This window comes from Pseudophryne corroboree, chromosome 8 (genome assembly GCF_028390025.1).
Source record: "Pseudophryne corroboree isolate aPseCor3 chromosome 8, aPseCor3.hap2, whole genome shotgun sequence".
In the NCBI taxonomy this organism is placed as follows: Eukaryota; Metazoa; Chordata; class Amphibia; order Anura; family Myobatrachidae; genus Pseudophryne; species Pseudophryne corroboree.
The window spans coordinates 491,281,471-491,301,901 of record NC_086451.1 but is presented as its reverse complement, the minus strand read 5'-3'; the positions used below and the strand labels follow the sequence as shown (position 1 = coordinate 491,301,901).

General features: G+C 48.6%; 1 protein-coding gene across 3 annotated transcripts in view; it reads right to left on the bottom strand.

Moving 5' to 3' along the window:
* EXOC3L2 (exocyst complex component 3 like 2) overlaps positions 1-20,431 on the bottom strand; it is a 399,789-nt gene that overhangs the window by 121,867 nt on the left and 257,491 nt on the right. For 2 of the 3 annotated variants that reach the window (XM_063938456.1, XM_063938455.1), the window contains exon 3: positions 2,930-3,363. In XM_063938456.1, the coding sequence (XP_063794526.1) occupies positions 2,930-3,363 (434 nt within the window). The remainder of the gene's footprint in view (positions 1-2,929; positions 3,364-20,431) is intronic. The other variant, XM_063938457.1, reaches the window with a different exon arrangement.

Below are 20,431 nucleotides of genomic sequence, written 5' to 3'. Positions count from 1 at the left end.
CATTACACCGCTATATGCTGTAGCGTACTGGTTTATAGACTATGGGGTATATTTACTAAGCTCCCGATTTTGACCGAGATGCCGTTTTTTCATCAAAGTGTCATCTCGGTCAATCTCGGTCATTTACTAAACACTAATCACGGCAGTGATGAGGGCATTCGTAATTTTTTGCTAGTTCAGGTAAAAAATTACGAATGAATACACCATCGGTCAAATTACGCCTGTTTAGATACGAATCTCGGTCATTTACTAAGCAAAAAAACACAAAACACTGCCGTGAAAAATTACAATTCGCAAAAAAGTCCTAAAAAAAAACAGACCTGCTTTTTTTATTCGTGATTTGAGATGCATGCAGGGATCCATGAGATCCGTGCATGTATATCAATGGGAAGGGGTGGGAAAGTGTTTTTTGTTGTTAAAAAAAATTGCGTGGGGTCCCCCCTCCTAAGCATAACCAGCCTCGGGCTCTTTGAGCCGATCCTGGTTGCAGAAATATGGGGGAAAAAATGACAGGGGTTCCCCCATATTTAAGCAACCAGCATCGGGCTCTGCGCCTGGTCCTGGTCCCAAAAATACGGGGGACAAAAAGAGTAGGGGTCCCCCGTATTTTTAAAACCAGCACCGGGCTCCACTAGCTGGACAGATAATGCCACAGCCGGGGGTCACTTTTATACTGCGCCCTGCGGCCGTGGCATCAAAAATCCAACTAGTCACCCCTGGCCGGGGTACCCTGGGGGAGTGAGGACCCCTTCAATCAAGGGGTCGTCCCCCCCCAGCCACCCAAGGGCCAGGAGTGAAGCCCGAGGCTGTCCCCCCCCATCCAATGGGCTGCGGATGGGAGGGCTGATAGCCTTTGTTGAAAAATAAAAGATATTGTTTTTAGTAGCAGTACTACAAGTCCCAGCAAGCCTCCCCCGCATGCTGGTACTTGGAGAACCACAAGTACCAGCATGCGGCGGAAAAACTGGCCCGCTGGTACCTGTAGTACTATTACTAAAAAAATACCCAAAAAAACACAAGACACACACACTGTGAAAGTATAATTTTATTACATACACACATACATACATACTTACCTTAAGTTCCCACGCAGGTCGGTCCTCTTGTCCAGTAGAATCCAAGGGGTACCTGTTGAAAAAATTATACTCACGAGATCCAGGGGTCCAGGCTCCTCGGCAAATCCAGGGTTAATCCACGTACTTGAATAAAATAAAAAAACGCTGTCACGACCACGAACTGAAAGGTGACCCATGTTTGCACATGGGTCACCTTTCCACGATTGCCAGAAACCCACTTTGCCTTCTGGCTAAGTGGGTTTCTTCAGCCAATCAGGGAGCGCCACGTTGTAGCACTCTCCTGATCAGCTGTGTGCTCCTGTCCTCACTGACAGGCAGCACACGGCAGTGTTACAATGTAGCGCCTATGCGCTACATTGTAACCAATGATGGGAACTTTCTGCTCAGCGGTGACGTCACTTTAGGTCAACCGCAGGGCAGAAAGTTCCCATCATTGGTTACAATGTAGCGCATAGGCGCTACATTGTAACACTGCCGTGTGCCGCCTGTCAGTGAGGACAGCAGCACACAGCTGATCAGGAGAGTGCTACAACGTGGCACTCCCTGATTGGCTGAAGAAACCCACTTAGCCAGAAGGCAAAGTGGGTTTCTGGCATTCGGGGCAAGGTGACCCATGTGCAAACATGGGTCACCTTTCAGTTCGTGGTCGTGACAGCGTTTTTTTTATTTTATTCAAGTACGTGGATTAACCCTGGATTTGCCGAGGAGCCTGGACCCCTGGATCTCGTGAGTATAATTTCTTCAACAGGTACCCCTTGGATTCTACTGGAGAAGAGGACCGACCTGCGTGGGAACTTAAGGTAAGTATGTGTGTATGTATTTAATAAAATTATACTTTCACAGTGTGTGTGTCTTGTGTTTTTTTGGGTATTTTTTTAGTAATAGTACTACAGGTACCAGCGGGCCAGTTTTTCCGCCGCATGCTGGTACTTGTGGTTCTCCAAGTACCAGCATGCGGGGGAGGCTTGCTGGGACTTGTAGTACTGCTACTAAAAACAATATCTTTTATTTTTCAACAAAGGCTATCAGCCCTCCCATCCGCAGCCCATTGGATGGGGGGGGACAGCCTCGGGCTTCACCCCTGGCCCTTGGGTGGCTGGGGGGGGGGACCCCTTGATTGAAGGGGTCCCCACTCCCCCAGGGTACCCCGGCCAGGGGTGACTAGTTGGATTTTTGATGCCACGGCCGCAGGGCGCTGTATAAAAGTGACCCCCGGCTGTGGCATTATCTGTCCAGCTAGTGGAGCCCGGTGCTGGTTTTAAAAATACGGGGGACCCCTACTCTTTTTGTCCCCTGTATTTTTGGGACCAGGACCAGGCGCAGAGCCCGATGCTGGTTGCTTAAATATGGGGGAACCCCTGTCATTTTTTTCCCCATATTTCTGCAACCAGGATCGGCTCAAAGAGCCCGAGGCTGGTTATGCTTAGGAGGGGGGACCCCACGCAATTTTTTTTAGGATTTTACTTTGTTTAATTTAAAAAAAAAAAAAATACGAACCCCAGCACGGATCACACAGATCCGGCCGAGATTGATTGTAAAAAAAACCGGCAGTGTTTTGCTAATCACTGCCGTCAAATTAGGTAAAAAAACACGAATGACATCGACATCGGAAGCAAAGAAAAATATGAATACGACAGCTTAGTAAATTAGTCGTAATCAATTCAAAAAGTTGCAGTTTTACACTGCCGATGTCATTCGTGATTGAACTTTGACCTATTTTCGGAAATTACGAATCTTAGTAAATATACCCCTATGACTATGAACTAAAGTTCTTTTCTTTTTAAGTTGATTTTAGTCAATTGTTGGCCTGAGCCATTTTTCTAATGAAATTGCCCATGCTGTGTCCACCTCACCAGGTAGTTCTTTATGGTGGTCAGGTCTTCCAACACGACCCTCTTCACTCGGGTGGCCTGAGACGGCAGTGAACCCATCTTCCCCTCCAAGTTACTCTTCAACCGCTGCTCCACGCTTCTTCCCACCGCCTTCACCCAGTTGGCCCTCATGTTCTTTGTACCTGGCGGGCCCTCTCTGGCCTCTTCCTGCTGGATGACACCAATAACTTCATCAAGTTTTAGATGTTTTCCTTTATTGTTCAGAGACTCATCTACCACGGCCCACATCTCCTTCATCAGAGCTTCATACAGCAGAGTCACGTCCTTGGCCTGACGACCCGGACTCTTGAGAGTCCCAGGACTGGAGTCTCCGTCACATTCAGCTTCCAGTTCTATAATATGCTGGTCGGCTGATCGCAGTTCCCGATGCTGGATGAGGTGGAGAATTTCCAGCACTGCATTATGGAAAAGGAGAAGTTATTTGATGGTGGTTGTGTTTAATTATTTTCTGTCTGTTATAAAACAAGTCAGTTGCAGGATTCTGGGCTCTATGGGGGTCATTCCGAGTTGTTCGCTCGTTATATTTTTCTCGCAACAGAGCGATTAGTCGCTAATGCGCATGCGCAATGTCGCAGTGCGACTGCGCCAAGTAAATTTGCTATGCAGTTAGGTATTTTACTCACGGCATTACGAGGTTTTTTCTTCGTTCTGGTGATCGTAATGTGATTGACAGGAAATGGGTGTTACTGGGCGGAAACTGGCCGTTTTATGGGTGTGTGTGAAAAAACGCTACCGTTTCTGGGAAAAACGCGGGAGTGGCTGGAGAAACGGGGGAGTGTCTGGGCGAACGCTGGGTGTGTTTGTGACGTCAAACCAGGAACGAAACTGACTGAACTGATCGCACTGAAGGAGTAAGTCTCGAGCAAAGTAATTTCTATTCGCAATTTAGAGAACCTTTCGTTCGCAATTTTGATAAGCTAAGATTCACTCCCAGTAGGCGGCGGCTTAGCGTGTGCAAAGCTGCTAAAAGCAGCTAGCGAGCGAACAACTCGGAATGAGGGCCAATGTACAAAGCCTTTGAGAATGATAAAGTACCAGTTAATCAGCTCCTACCTGTCATCTTACAGACTGTAGGGGAGATGTTTGAAGCCTTGGCAACCAATCAGCTTTGAAGTAACCTTTATCAAGTGCTTTCTTTAAAATTATAGATAGCAACTGATTGGTTGCCATGGGTAACAGCCGCACTGGCTCACCTCTCCGCTCTTTTCACTGCTTCTTATTTCTTTTCCTGTGTTTGAAAAATGACAGAATCTCATTGGCTGGTACTTTATCTCCGTCCACATTATCTCTCCAAGGCTTTAGTACATAGACCCCCTCGGTCCCATGTGCTGCCCATTATCTGGTGTTTTCAGTTCATGTTGCGCCACCTTAGGCCTGGCTCAGATATATCTATTGCTTTGATGTTTGACTCATTTATTAAACATGCTACCAGGTGTCAGGGCCATAGAGAGCTGGGCGGGGCCTGACTACTTTTGGGGGTGTGGTATAATTGTGGGAGGTGTGGACACGCCCTCTTAGAGAAAAATGATATAAAAAGTACTGCTAAACAGGGGGGCTCCGGGGTCTGATTGCTCTGTCTCCATTCCCCCAGCCCCGTACAGGGAGAGGAGGCTGCTGCTGAAAGGTAAGGAGGAGACGGAAGTGGACATGGAGCCTTCTCACAGTCCTGGCTCGGGTAATTAGTACCCACTCTGCCCCCTCTTGGTGGCCCTGGAGGGTGTATCAGACACAGACTAACACATGGAACCACCATTGCTAAGCTTATCTCTGGAAAGGATCTTACAGGTCAGATATGAAAGATGTAGAAAGTAACTTGCAAAGTAAGATCTCTGTGGAAAGCCGCCTGGTGCAGACTGGCGCTATCATTTACTACACACGAGGAATGGTCACTGGTCAGACTGATGATGTCACTTCTGCAGACACAGTGCAGCCTGTGATTTATCAACAGACCACGTATAAAACAATCTACAGTAAGAATTAGATGGAACAAAGTCAACTATATCTGCATAGAGACAAAGCATCCTCTGTCCTGGTCCCAGTTCCACCACAGAGATCCCCAGGTAGAGAAATAATGATTATAAGAACTAGCATGACATACAGTCAGTGTTATATCCAATTTCACGATGGCAATAAAAAAGTATCATAGGCAGAAAACCCAATGTGAAACGGAACACAGATATAAATAATTATAGCTACCTCCCAACATGACCTCTCCAGGAGGACACAATGCTCTGCTCCTGCTCTTCACTCTTACTGTATGATTACCATCACCTGTGCTGTACCCTAATACTGACCCAGTGCTCATACCTATGTCATACCTCCCAACATGACCCTCTCCAGGAGGACACAATGCTCTGCTCCTGCTCTTCCCTCTTACTGTATGATTACCATCACCTGTGCTGTACCCCAATACTGACCCAGTGCTCATACCTATGTCATACCTCCCAACATGACCTCTCCAGGAGGACACAATGCTCTGCTCCTGCTCTTCCCTCTTACTGTATGATTACCATCACCTGTGCTGTACCCTAATACTGACCCAGTGCTCATACCTATGTCATACCTCCCAACCTGACCCTCTCCAGGACACAATGCTCTGCTCCTGCTCTTCCCTCTTACTGTATGATTACCATCACCTGTGCTGTACCCTAATACTGACCCAGTGCTCATACCTATGTCATACCTCCCAACATGACCTCTCCAGGAGGACACAATGCTCTGCTCCTGCTCTTCCCTCTTACTGTATGATTACCATCACCTGTGCTGTACCCTAATACTGACCCAGTGCTCATACCTATGTCATACCTCCCAACATGACCTCTCCAGGAGAACACAATGCTCTGCTCCTGCTCTTCCCTCTTACTGTATGATTACCATCACCTGTGCTGTACCCTAATACTGACCCAGTGCTCATACCTATGTCATACCTCCCAACATGACCCTCTCCAGGAGGACACAATGCTCTGCTCCTGCTCTTCCCTCTTACTGTATGATTACCATCACCTGTGCTGTACCCTAATACTGACCCAGTGCTCATACCTATGTCATACCTCCCAACATGACCCTCTCCAGGAGGACACAATGCTCTGCTCCTGCTCTTCCCACTTACTGTATGATTACCATCACCTGTGCTGTACCCTAATACTGACCCAGTGCTCATACCTATGTCATACCTCCCAACCTGACCCTCTCCAGGACACAATGCTCTGCTCCTGCTCTTCCCTCTTACTGTATGATTACCATCACCTGTGCTGTACCCTAATACTGACCCAGTGCTCATACCTATGTCATACCTCCCAACATGACCTCTCCAGGACACAATGCTCTGCTCCTGCTCTTCCCTCTTACTGTATGATTACCATCACCTGTGCTGTACCCTAATACTGACCCAGTGCTCATACCTATGTCATACCTCCCAACATGACCTCTCCAGGAGGACACAATGCTCTGCTCCTGCTCTTCCCTCTTACTGTATGATTACCATCACCTGTGCTGTACCCTAATACTGACCCAGTGCTCATACCTATGTCATACCTCCCAACATGACCTCTCCAGGAGGGACACAATGCTCTGCTCCTGCTCTTCCCTCTTACTGTATGATTACCATCACCTGTGCTGTACCCTAATACTGACCCAGTGCTCATACCTATGTCATACCCCGCAACATGACCCTCTCCAGGAGGACACAATGCTCTGCTCCTGCTCTTCCCTCTTACTGTATGATTACCATCACCTGTGCTGTACCCTAATACTGACCCAGTGCTCATACCTATGTCATACCTCCCAACATGACCCTCTCCAGGAGGACACAATGCTCTGCTCCTGCTCTTCCCTCTTACTGTATGATTACCATCACCTGTGCTGTACCCTAATACTGACCCAGCGCTCATACCTATGTCATACCTCCCAACATGACCTCTCCAGAAGGACACAATGCTCTGCTCCTGCACTTCCCTCTTACTGTATGATTACCATCACCTGCGCTGTACCTTAATACTGACCCAGTGCTCATACCTATGTCATACCTCCCAACATGACCTCTCCAGAAGGACACAATGCTCTGCTCCTGCACTTCCCTCTTACTGTATGATTACCATCACCTGTGCTGTACCCTAATACTGACCCAGTGCTCATACCTATGTCATATCTCCCAACATGACCTCTCCAGGAGGACACAATGCTCTGCTCCTGCACTCCCCTCTTACTGTATGATTACCATCACCTGTACTGTACCCTTATACTGACCCAGTGCTCATACCTATGTCATACCTCCCAACATGACCCTCTCCAGGAGGACACAATGCTCTGCTCCTGCTCTTCCCTCTTACTGTATGATTACCATCACCTGTACTGTACCCTAATACTGACCCAGTGCTCATACCTATGTCATACCTCCCAACATGACCTCTCCAGGAGGACACAATGCTCTGCTCCTGCTCTTCCCTCTTACTGTATGATTACCATCACCTGTGCTGTACCCTAATACTGACCCAGTGCTCATACCTATGTCATACCTCCCAACATGACCTCTCCAGGAGGACACAATGCTCTGCTCCTGCTCTTCCCTCTTACTGTATGATTACCATCACCTGTGCTGTACCCTAATACTGACCCAGTGCTCATACCTATGTCATACCTCCCAACATGACCTCTCCAGGAGGACACAATGCTCTGCTCCTGCACTTCCCTCTTACTGTATTATTACCATCACCTGTGCTGTACCCTAATACTGACCCAGTGCTCATACCTATGTCATACCTCCCAACATGACCTCTCCAGGACACAATGCTCTGCTCCTGCTCTTCCCTCTTACTGTATGATTACCATCACCTGTGCTGTACCCTAATACTGACCCAGTGCTCATACCTATGTCATACCTCCCAACATGACCTCTCCAGAAGGATACAATGCTCTGCTCCTGCTCTTCCCTCTTACTGTATGATTACCATCACCTGTACTGTACCCTAATACTGACCCAGTGCTCATACCTATGTCATACCTCCCAACATGACCTCTCCAGGAGGACACAATGCTCTGCTCCTGCTCTTCCCTCTTACTGTATGATTACCCTCACCTGTGCTGTACCCTAATACTGACCCAGTGCTCATACCTGTGTCATACCTCCCAACATGACCTCTCCAGGAGGACACAATGCTCTGCTCCTGCTCTTCCCTCTTACTGTATGATTACCATCACCTGTGCTGTACCCTAATACTGACCCAGTGCTCATACCTATGTCATACCTCCCAACATGACCCTCTCCAGGAGGACACAATGCTCTGCTCCTGCTCTTCCCTCTTACTGTATGATTACCATCACCTGTGCTGTACCCTAATACTGACCCAGTGCTCATACCTATGTCATACCTCCCAACATGACCCTCTCCAGGAGGACACAATGCTCTGCTCCTGCTCTTCCCTTTTACTGTATGATTACTGTCACCTGTGCTGTACCCTAATACTGACCCAGTGCTCATACCTATGTCATACCTCCCAACATGACCCTCTCCAGGAGGACACAATGCTCTGCTCCTGCTCTTCCCTCTTACTGTATGATTACCATCACCTGTGCTGTACCCTAATACTGACCCAGTGCTCATACCTATGTCATACCTCCCAACATGACCCTCTCCAGGAGGACACAATGCTCTGCTCCTGCTCTTCCCTTTTACTGTATGATTACTGTCACCTGTGCTGTACCCTAATACTGACCCAGTGCTCATACCTATGTCATACCTCCCAACATGACCCTCTCCAGGAGGACACAATGCTCTGCTCCTGCTCTTCCCTCTTACTGTATGATTACCATCACCTGTGCTGTACCCTAATACTGACCCAGTGCTCATACCTATGTCATACCTCCCAACATCCCCTCTCCAGGAGGACACAATGCTCTGCTCCTGCTCTTCTCTCTTACTGTATGATTACCGTCACCTGTGCTGTACCCTAATACTGACCCAGTGCTCATACCTATGTCATACCTTCCAACATGACCTCTCCAGGAGGACACAATGCTCTGCTCCTGCACTTCCCTCTTACTGTATGATTACCATCACCTGTGCTGTACCCTAATACTGACCCAGTGCTCATACCTATGTCATACCTCCCAACATCCCCTCTCCAGGAGGACACAATGCTCTGCTCCTGCTCTTCCCTCTTACTGTATGATTACCATCACCTGTGCTGTACCCTAATACTGACCCAGCGTTCATACCTATGTCATACCTCCCAACATGACCTCTCCAGGAGGACACAATGCTCTGCTCCTGCACTTCCCTCTTACTGTATGACTACCATCACCTGTGCTGTACCCCAATACTGACCCAGCGCTCATACCTATGTCATACCTCCCAACATGACCTCTCCAGAAGGATACAATGCTCTGCTCCTGCTCTTCCCTCTTACTGTATGATTACCATCACCTGTGCTGTACCCTAATACTGACCCAGTGCTCATACCTATGTCATACCTCCCAACATGACCCTCTCCAGGAGGACACAATGCTCTGCTCCTGCTCTTCCCTCTTACTGTATGATTACTGTCACCTGTGCTGTACCCTAATACTGACCCAGTGCTCATACCTATGTCATACCTCCCAACATGACCTCTCCAGGAGGACACAATGATCTGCTCCTGCTCTTCCCTCTTACTGTATGATTACCATCACCTGTGCTGTACCCTAATACTGACCCAGTGCTCATACCCATGTCATACCTCCCAACATCCCCTCTCCAGGAGGACACAATGCTCTGCTCCTGCTCTTCCCTCTTACTGTATGATTACCATCACCTGTGCTGTACCCTAATACTGACCCAGTGCTCATAGCTATGTCATATCTCCCAACATGACCTCTCCAGGAGGACACAATGCTTTGCTCCTGCTCTTCCCTCTTACTGTATGATTACCATCACCTGTGCTGTACCCTAATACTGACCCAGTGCTCATACCTATGTCATACCTCCCAACATGACCCTCTCCAGGAGGACACAATGCTCTGCTCCTGCTCTTCCCTCTTACTGCATGATTACCATCACCTGTGCTGTACCCTAATACTGACCCAGTGCTCATACATATGTCATACCTCCCAACATGACCTCTCCAGGAGGACACAATGCTCTGCTCCTGCTCTTCCCTCTTACTGTATGATTACCATCACCTGTGCTGTACCCTAATACTGACCCAGTGCTCATACCTATGTCATACCTCCCAACATGACCTCTCCAGGAGGACACAATGCTCTGCTCCTGCTCTTCCCTCTTACTGTATGATTACCATCACCTGTGCTGTACCCTAATACTGACCCAGTGCTCATACCTATGTCATACCTCCCAACATGACCCTCTCCAGGAGGACACAATGCTCTGCTCCTGCTCTTCCCTCTTACTGTATGATTACCATCTCCTGTGCTGTACCCTAATACTGACCCAGTGCTCATACCTATGTCATACCTCCCAACATGACCCTCTCCAGGAGGACACAATGCTCTGCTCCTGCTCTTCCCTCTTACTGTATGATTACCACCACCTGTGCTGTACCCTAATACTGACCCAGTGCTCATACCTATGTCATACCTCCCAACATGACCTCTCCAGGAGGACACAATGCTCTGCTCCTGCACTTCCCTCTTACTGTATTATTACCATCACCTGTGCTGTACCCCAATACTGACCCAGTGCTCATACCTATGTCATACCTCCCAACATGACCTCTCCAGGACACAATGCTCTGCTCCTGCTCTTCCCTCTTACTGTATGATTACCATCACCTGTGCTGTACCCTAATACTGACCCAGTGCTCATACCTATGTCATACCTCCCAACATGACCTCTCCAGGACACAATGCTCTGCTCCTGCTCTTCCCTCTTACTGTATGATTACCATCACCTGTGCTGTACCCTAATACTGACCCAGTGCTCATACCTATGTCATACCTCCCAACATGATCTCTCCAGGAGGACACAATGCTCTGCTCCTGCTCTTCCCTCTTACTGTATGATTACCATCACCTGTGCTGTACCCTAATACTGACCCAGTGCTCATACCTATGTCATACCTCCCAACATGACCTCTCCAAGAGGACACAATGCTCTGCTCCTGCTCTTCCCTCTTACTGTATGATTACCATCACCTGTGCTGTACCCTAATACTGACCCAGTGCTCATACCTATGTCATACCTCTTAACATGACCTCTCCAGGAGGACACAATGCTCTGCTCTTGCTCTTCCCTCTTACTGTATGATTACCATCACCTGTGCTGTACCCTAATACTGACCCAGTGCTCATACCTATGTCATACCTCCCAACATGACCTCTCCAGGAGGACACAATGCTCTGCTCCTGCTCTTCCCTCTTACTGTATGATTACCATCACCTGTGCTGTACCCTAATACTGACCCAGTGCTCATACCTATGTCATACCTCCCAACATGACCTCTCCAGGACACAATGCTCTGCTCCTGCTCTTCCCTCTTACTGTATGATTACCATCACCTGTGCTGTACCCTAATACTGACCCAGTGCTCATACCTATGTCATACCTCCCAACATGACCTCTCCAGAAGGATACAATGCTCTGCTCCTGCTCTTCCCTCTTACTGTATGATTACCATCACCTGTACTGTACCCTAATACTGACCCAGTGCTCATACCTATGTCATACCTCCCAACATGACCTCTCCAGGAGGACACAATGCTCTGCTCCTGCTCTTCCCTCTTACTGTATGATTACCATCACCTGTGCTGTACCCTAATACTGACCCAGTGCTCATACCCATGTCATACCTCCCAACATGACCTCTCCAGGAGGACACAATGCTCTGCTCCTGCTCTTCCCTCTTACTGTATGATTACCATCACCTGTGCTGTACCCTAATACTGACCCAGTGCTCATACCTATGTCATACCTCCCAACATGACCTCTCCAGGAGGACACAATGCTCTGCTCCTGCTCTTCCCTCTTACTGTATGATTACCATCACCTGTGCTGTACCCTAATACTGACCCAGTGCTCATACCTATGTCATACCTCTTAACATGACCTCTCCAGGAGGACACAATGCTCTGCTCTTGCTCTTCCCTTTTACTGTATGATTACTGTCACCTGTGCTGTACCCTAATACTGACCCAGTGCTCATACCTATGTCATACCTTCCAACATGACCCCTCCAGGAGGACACAATGATCTGCTCCTGCTCTTCCCTCTTACTGTATGATTACCATCACCTGTGCTGTACCCTAATACTGACCCAGTGCTCATAGCTATGTCATACCTCCCAACATGACCTCTCCAGGAGGACACAATGCTCTGCTCCTGCTCTTCCCTCTTACTGTATGATTACCATCACCTGTGCTGTACCCTAATACTGACCCAGTGCTCATACATATGTCATACCTCCCAACATGACCTCTCCAGGAGGACACAATGCTCTGCTCCTGCTCTCCCTCTTACTGTATGACTACCATCACCTGTGCTGTACCCCAATACTGACCCAGCGTTCATACCTATGTCATACCTCCCAACATGACCCTCTCCAGGAGGACACAATGCTCTGCTCCTGCTCTTCCCTCTTACTGTATGATTACCATCACCTGTGCTGTACCCTAATACTGACCCAGTGCTCATACATATGTCATACCTCCCAACATGACCTCTCCAGGAGGACACAATGCTCTGCTCCTGCTCTTCCCTCTTACTGTATGATTACCATCACCTGTGCTGTACCCTAATACTGACCCAGCGTTCATACCTATGTCATACCTCCCAACATGACCTCTCCAGGAGGACACAATGCTCTGCTCCTGCACTTCCCTCTTACTGTATGACTACCATCACCTGTGCTGTACCCCAATACTGACCCAGCGTTCATACCTATGTCATACCTCCCAACATGACCCTCTCCAGGAGCACACAATGCTCTGCTCCTGCTCTTCCCTCTTACTGTATGATTACCATCACCTGTGCTGTACCCTAATACTGACCCAGTGCTCATACCTATGTCATACCTCCCAACATGATCTCTCCAGGAGGACACAATGCTCTGCTCCTGCTCTTCCCTCTTACTGTATGATTACCATCACCTGTGCTGTACCCTAATACTGACCCAGTGCTCATACCTATGTCATACCTCCCAACATGACCTCTCCAGAAGGATACAATGCTCTGCTCCTGCTCTTCCCTCTTACTGTATGATTACCATCACCTGTACTGTACCCTAATACTGACCCAGTGCTCATACCTATGTCATACCTCCCAACATGACCCTCTCCAGGAGGACACAATGCTCTGCTCCTGCTCTTCCCTCTTACTGTATGATTACCATCACCTGTGCTGTACCCTAATACTGACCCAGTGCTCATACCTATGTCATACCTCCCAACATGACCCTCTCCAGGAGGACACAATGCTCTGCTCCTGCTCTTCCCTCTTACTGTATGATTACCATCACCTGTGCTGTACCCTAATACTGACCCAGTGCTCATACCTATGTCATACCTCTTAACATGACCCTCTCCAGGAGGACACAATGCTCTGCTCCTGCTCTTCCCTCTTACTGTATGATTACCATCACCTGTGCTGTACCCTAATACTGACCCAGTGCTCATACCCATGTCATACCTCCCAACATCCCCTCTCCAGGAGGACACAATGCTCTGCTCCTGCTCTTCCCTCTTACTGTATGATTACCATCACCTGTGCTGTACCCTAATACTGACCCAGTGCTCATACCTATGTCATACCTCCCAACATGACCCTCTCCAGGAGGACACAATGCTCTGCTCCTGCTCTTCCCTCTTACTGTATGATTACCATCACCTGTGCTGTACCCTAATACTGACCCAGTGCTCATACCTATGTCATACCTCCCAACATGACCTCTCCAGGAGGATACAATGCTCTGCTCCTGTACTTCCCTCTTACTGTATGATTACCATCACTTGTGCTGTAACCCTAATACTGACCCAGTGCTCATACCTATGTCATACCTCCCAACATGACCTCTCCAGGAGGACACAATGTTCTGCTCCTGCTCTTCACTCTTACTGTATGATTACCATCACCTGTGCTGTACCCCAATACTGACCCAGTGCTCATACCTATGTCATACCTTCCAACATGACCTCTCCAGGAGGACACAATGCTCTGCTCCTGCTCTTCCCTCTTACTGTATGATTACCATCACCTGTGCTGTACCCTAATACTGACCCAGTGCTCATACCTATGTCATACCTCCCAACATGACCTCTCCAGGAGGACACAATGCTCTGCTCCTGCTCTTCCCTCTTACTGTATGATTACCATCACCTGTGCTGTACCCTAATACTGACCCAGTGCTCATACCTACGTCATACCTCCCAACATGACCTCTCCAGGAGGACACAATGCTCTGCTCCTGCTCTTCCCTCTTACTGTATGATTACCATCACCTGTGCTGTACCCTAATACTGACCCAGTGCTCATACCTATGTCATACCTCCCAACATGACCTCTCCAGGACACAATGCTCTGCTCCTGCTCTTCCCTCTTACTGTATGATTACCATCACCTGTGCTGTACCCTAATACTGACCCAGTGCTCATACCTATGTCATACCTCCCAACATGATCTCTCCAGGAGGACACAATGCTCTGCTCCTGCTCTTCCCTCTTACTGTAAGATTACCATCACCTGTGCTGTACCCTAATACTGACCCAGTGCTCATACCTATGTCATACCTCCCAACATGACCTCTCCAGGAGGACACAATGCTCTGCTCCTGCTCTTCCCTCTTACTGTATGATTACCATCACCTGTGCTGTACCCTAATACTGACCCAGTGCTCATACCTATGTCATACCTCCCAACATGACCCTCTCCAGGAGGACACAATGCTCTGCTCCTGCTCTTCCCTCTTACTGTATGATTACCATCACCTGTGCTGTACCCTAATACTGACCCAGTGCTCATACCTATGTCATACCTCCCAACATGACCCTCTCCAGGAGGACACAATGCTCTGCTCCTGCTCTTCCCTCTTACTGTATGATTACCATCACCTGCGCTGTACCCTAATACTGACCCAGTGCTCATACCTATGTCATACCTCTTAACATGACCTCTCCAGGAGGACACAATGCTCTGCTACTGCTCTTCCCTTTTACTGTATGATTACTGTCACCTGTGCTGTACCCCAATACTGACCCAGTGCTCATACCTATGTCATACCTCCCAACATGACCCTCTCCAGGAGGACACAATGCTCTGCTCCTGCTCTTCCCTCTTACTGTATGATTACCATCATCTGTGCTGTACCCTAATACTGACCCAGTGCTCATACCTATGTCATACCTCCCAACATGACCCTCTCCAGGAGGACACAATGCTCTGCTCCTGCTCTTCCCTCTTACTGTATGATTACCATCACCTGTGCTGTACCCGAATACTGACCCAGTGCTCATACCTATGTCATACCTCCCAACATCCCCTCTCCAGGAGGACACAATGCTCTGCTCCTGCTCTTCCCTCTTACTGTATGATTACCATCACCTGTGCTGTACCCTAATACTGACCCAGTGCTCATAGCTATGTCATATCTCCCAACATGACCTCTCCAGGAGGACACAATGCTCTGCTCCTGCTCTTCCCTCTTACTGTATGATTACCATCACCTGTGCTGTACCCTAATACTGACCCAGTGCTCATACATATGTCATACCTCCCAACATGACCTCTCCAGGAGGACACAATGCTCTGCTCCTGCTCTTCCCTCTTACTGTATGATTACCATCACCTGTGCTGTACCCTAATACTGACCCAGCGTTCATACCTATGTCATACCTCCCAACATGACCTCTCCAGGAGGACACAATGCTCTGCTCCTGCACTTCCCTCTTACTGTATGACTACCATCACCTGTGCTGTACCCCAATACTGACCCAGCGTTCATACCTATGTCATACCTCCCAACATGACCCTCTCCAGGAGGATACAATGCTCTGCTCCTGCTCTTCCCTCTTACTGTATGATTACCATCACCTGTGCTGTACCCGAATACTGACCCAGTGCTCATACCTATGTCATACCTCCCAACATGACCTCTCCAGGAGGACACAATGCTCTGCTCCTGCACTTCCCTCTTACTGTATGATTACCATCACCTGTGCTGTACCCTAATACTGACCCAGTGCTCATACCTATGTCATACCTCCCAACATGACCCTCTCCAGGAGGATACAATGCTCTGCTCCTGCTCTTCCCTCTTACTGTATGATTACCATCACCTGTGCTGTACCCTAATACTGACCCAGTGCTCATACCTCTGTCATACCTCCCAACATGACCTCTCAAGGAGGACACAATGCTCTGCTCCTGCTCTTCCCTCTTACTGTATGATTACCATCACCTGTGCTGTACCCTAATACTGACCCAGTGCTCATACCTACGTCATACCTCCCAACATGACCTCTCCAGGAGGATACAATGCTCTGCTCCTGCTCTTCCCTCTTACTGTATGATTGCCATCACCTGTGCTGTACCCTAATACTGACCCAGTGCTCATACCTATGTCATACCTCCCAACATGACCCTCTCCAGGAGGACACAATGCTCTGCTCCTGCTCTTCCCTCTTACTGTATGATTACCATCACCTGTGCTGTACCCTAATACTGACCCAGTGCTCATACCTATGTCATACCTCCCAACATGACCTCTCCAGGAGGACACAATGCTCTGCTCCTGCTCTTCCCTCTTACTGTATGATTACCATCACCTGTGCTGTACCCTAATACTGACCCAGTGCTCATACCTATGTCATACCTCCCAACATGACCTATCCAGGAGGACACAATGCTCTGCTCCTGCACTTCCCTCTTACTGTATGATTACCATCACCTGTGCTGTACCCTAATACTGACCCAGTGCTCATACCTATGTCATACCTCCCAACATGACCTCTCCAGGAGGACACAATGCTCTGCTCCTGCTCTTCCCTCTTACTGTATGATTACCATCACCTGTGCTGTACCCTAATACTGACCCAGCGCTCATACCTATGTCATACCTCCCAACATGACCTCTCCAGGAGGACACAATGCTCTGCTGCTGCTCTTCCCTCTTACTGTATGATTACCATCACCTGTGCTGTACCCCAATACTGACCCAGTGCTCATACCTATGTCATACCTCTCAACATGACCTCTCCAGAAGGACACAATGCTCTGCTCCTGCTCTTCCCTCTTACTGTATGATTACCATCACCTGTGCTGTACCCTAATACTGACCCAGTGCTCATACCTATGTCATACCTCCCAACATGACCTCTCCAGGAGGACACAATGCTCTGCTCCTGCTCTCCCCTCTTACTGTATGATTACCATCACCTGTGCTGTACCCTAATACTGACCCAGTGCTCATACCTATGTCATACCTCCCAACATGACCTCTCCAGGAGGACACAATGCCCTGCTCCTGCTCTTCCCTCTTACTGTATGATTACCATCACCTGTGCTGTACCCTAATACTGACCCAGTGCTCATACCTATGTCATACCTCCCAACATGACCTCTCCAGGAGGACACAATGCTCTGCTCCTGCTCTTCCCTCTTACTGTATGATTACCATCACCTGTGCTGTACCCTAATACTGACCCAGTGCTCATACCTATGTCATACCTCCCAACATGACCCTCTCCAGGAGGACACAATGCTCTGCTCCTGCTCTTCCCTCTTACTGTATGATTACCATCACCTGTGCTGTACCCTAATACTGACCCAGTGCTCATACCTATGTCATACCTCCCAACATGACCTCTCCAGGAGGACACAATGCTCTGCTCCTGCTCTTCCCTCTTACTGTATTATTACCATCACCTGTGCTGTACCCTAATACTGACCCAGTGCTCATACCTATGTCATACCTCCCAACATAACCCTCTCCAGGAGGACACAATGCTCTGCTCCTGCTCTTCCCTCTTACTGTATGATTACCATCACCTGTGCTGTACCCTAGTACTGACCCAGTGCTCATACCTATGTCATACCTCCCAACATGACCTCTCCAGGACACAATGCTCTGCTCCTGCTCTACCCTCTTACTGTATGATTACCATCACCTGTGCTGTACCCTAATACTGACCCTGTGCTCATAACTATGTCATACCTCCCAACATGACCCTCTCCAGGAGGACACAATGCTCTGCTCCTGCACTTCCCTCTTACTGTATGATTACCATCACCTGTGCTGTACCCTAATACTGACCCAGTGCTCATACCTATGTCATACCTCCCAACATGACCTCTCCAGGAGGACACAATGCTCTGCTCCTGCTCTTCCCTCCTACTGCATGATTACCATCACCTGTGCTGTACCCTAGTACTGACCCAGTGCTCATACCTATGTCATACCTCCCAACATGACCTCTCCAGAAGGATACAATGCTCTGCTCCTGCTCTTCCCTCTTACTGTACGATTACCATCACCTGTACTGTACCCTAATACTGACCCAGTGCTCATACCTATGTCATACCTCCAAACATGACCTCTCCAGGAGGACACAATGCTCTGCTCCTGCTCTTCCCTCGTACTGTATGATTACCATCACCTGTGCTGTACCCTAATACTGACCCAGTGCTCATACCTATGTCATACCTCCCAACATGACCCTCTCCAGGAGGACACAATGCTCTACTCCTGCTCTTCCCTCTTACTGTATGATTACCATCACCTGTGCTGTACCCTAATACTGACCCAGTGCTCATACCTATGTCATACCTCCCAACATGACCCTCTCCAGGAGGACACAATGCTCTGCTCCTGCTCTTCCCTCTTACTGTATGATTACCATCACCTGTGCTGTACCCTAATACTGACCCAGTGCTCATACCTACGTCATACCTCCCAACATGACCTCTCCAGGAGGACACAATGCTCTGCTCCTGCTCTTCCCTCTTACTGTATGATTACCATCACCTGTGCTGTACCCTAATACTGACCCAGTGCTCATACCTATGTCATACCTCCCAACATGACCTCTCCAGGAGGACACAATGTTCTGCTCCTGCTCTTCACTCTTACTGTATGATTACCATCACCTGTGCTGTACCCCAATACTGACCCAGTGCTCATACCTATGTCATACCTTCCAACATGACCTCTCCAGGAGGACACAATGCTCTGCTCCTGCTCTTCCCTCTTACTGTATGATTACCATCACCTGTGCTGTACCCTAATACTGACCCAGTGCTCATACCTATGTCATACCTCCCAACATGACCTCTCCAGGAGGACACAATGCTCTGCTCCTGCTCTTCCCTCTTACTGTATGATTACCATCACCTGTGCTGTACCCTAATACTGACCCAGTGCTCATACCTATGTCATACCTCCCAACATGACCCTCTCCAGGAGGACACAATGCTCTGCTCCTGCTCTTCTCTCTTACTGTATGATTCCCATCACCTGTGCTGTACCCTAATACTGACCCAGTGCTCATACCTATGTCATACCTCCCAACATGACCTCTCCAGGAGGACACAATGCTCTGCTCCTGCTCTTCCCTCTTACTGTATGATTACCATCACCTGTGCTGTACCCTAATACTGACCCAGTGCTCATACCTATGTCATACCTCCCAACATGACCCTCTCCAGGAGGACACAATTCTCTGCTCCTGCTCTTCCCTCTTACTGTATGATTACCATCACCTGTGCTGTACCCTAATACTGGCCCAGTACTCATACCTATGTCATACCTCCCAACATGACCTCTCCAGGACACAATGCTCTGCTCCTGCTCTTCCCTCTTACTGTATGATTACCATCACCTGTGCTGTACCCTAATACTGACCCAGTGCTCATACCTATGTCATACCTCCCAACATGACCTCTCCAGGACACAATGCTCTGCTCCTGCTCTTCCCTCTTACTGTATGATTACCATCACCTGTGCTGTACCCTAATACTGACCCAGTGCTCATACCTATGTCATACCTCCCAACATGACCTCTCCAGGAGGACACAATGCTCTGCTCCTGCTCTTCCCTCTTACTGTATGATTACCATCACCTGTGCTGTACCCTAATACTGACCCAGTGCTCATACCTATGTCATACCTCCCAACATGACCTCTCCAGGAGGACACAATGCTCTGCTCCTGCTCTTCCCTCTTACTGTATGATTACCATCACCTGTGCTGTACCCTAATACTGACCCAGTGCTCATACCTATGTCATACCTCCCAACATGACCTCTCCAGGAGGATACAATGCTCTGCTCCTGCTCTTCCCTCTTACTGTATGATTGCCATCACCTGTGCTGTACCCTAATACTGACCCAGTGCTCATACCTATGTCATACCTCCCAACATGACCCTCTCCAGGAGGACACAATGCTCTGCTCCTGCTCTTCCCTCTTACTGTATGATTACCATCACCTGTGCTGTACCCTAATACTGACCCAGTGCTCATACCTATGTCATACCTCCCAACATG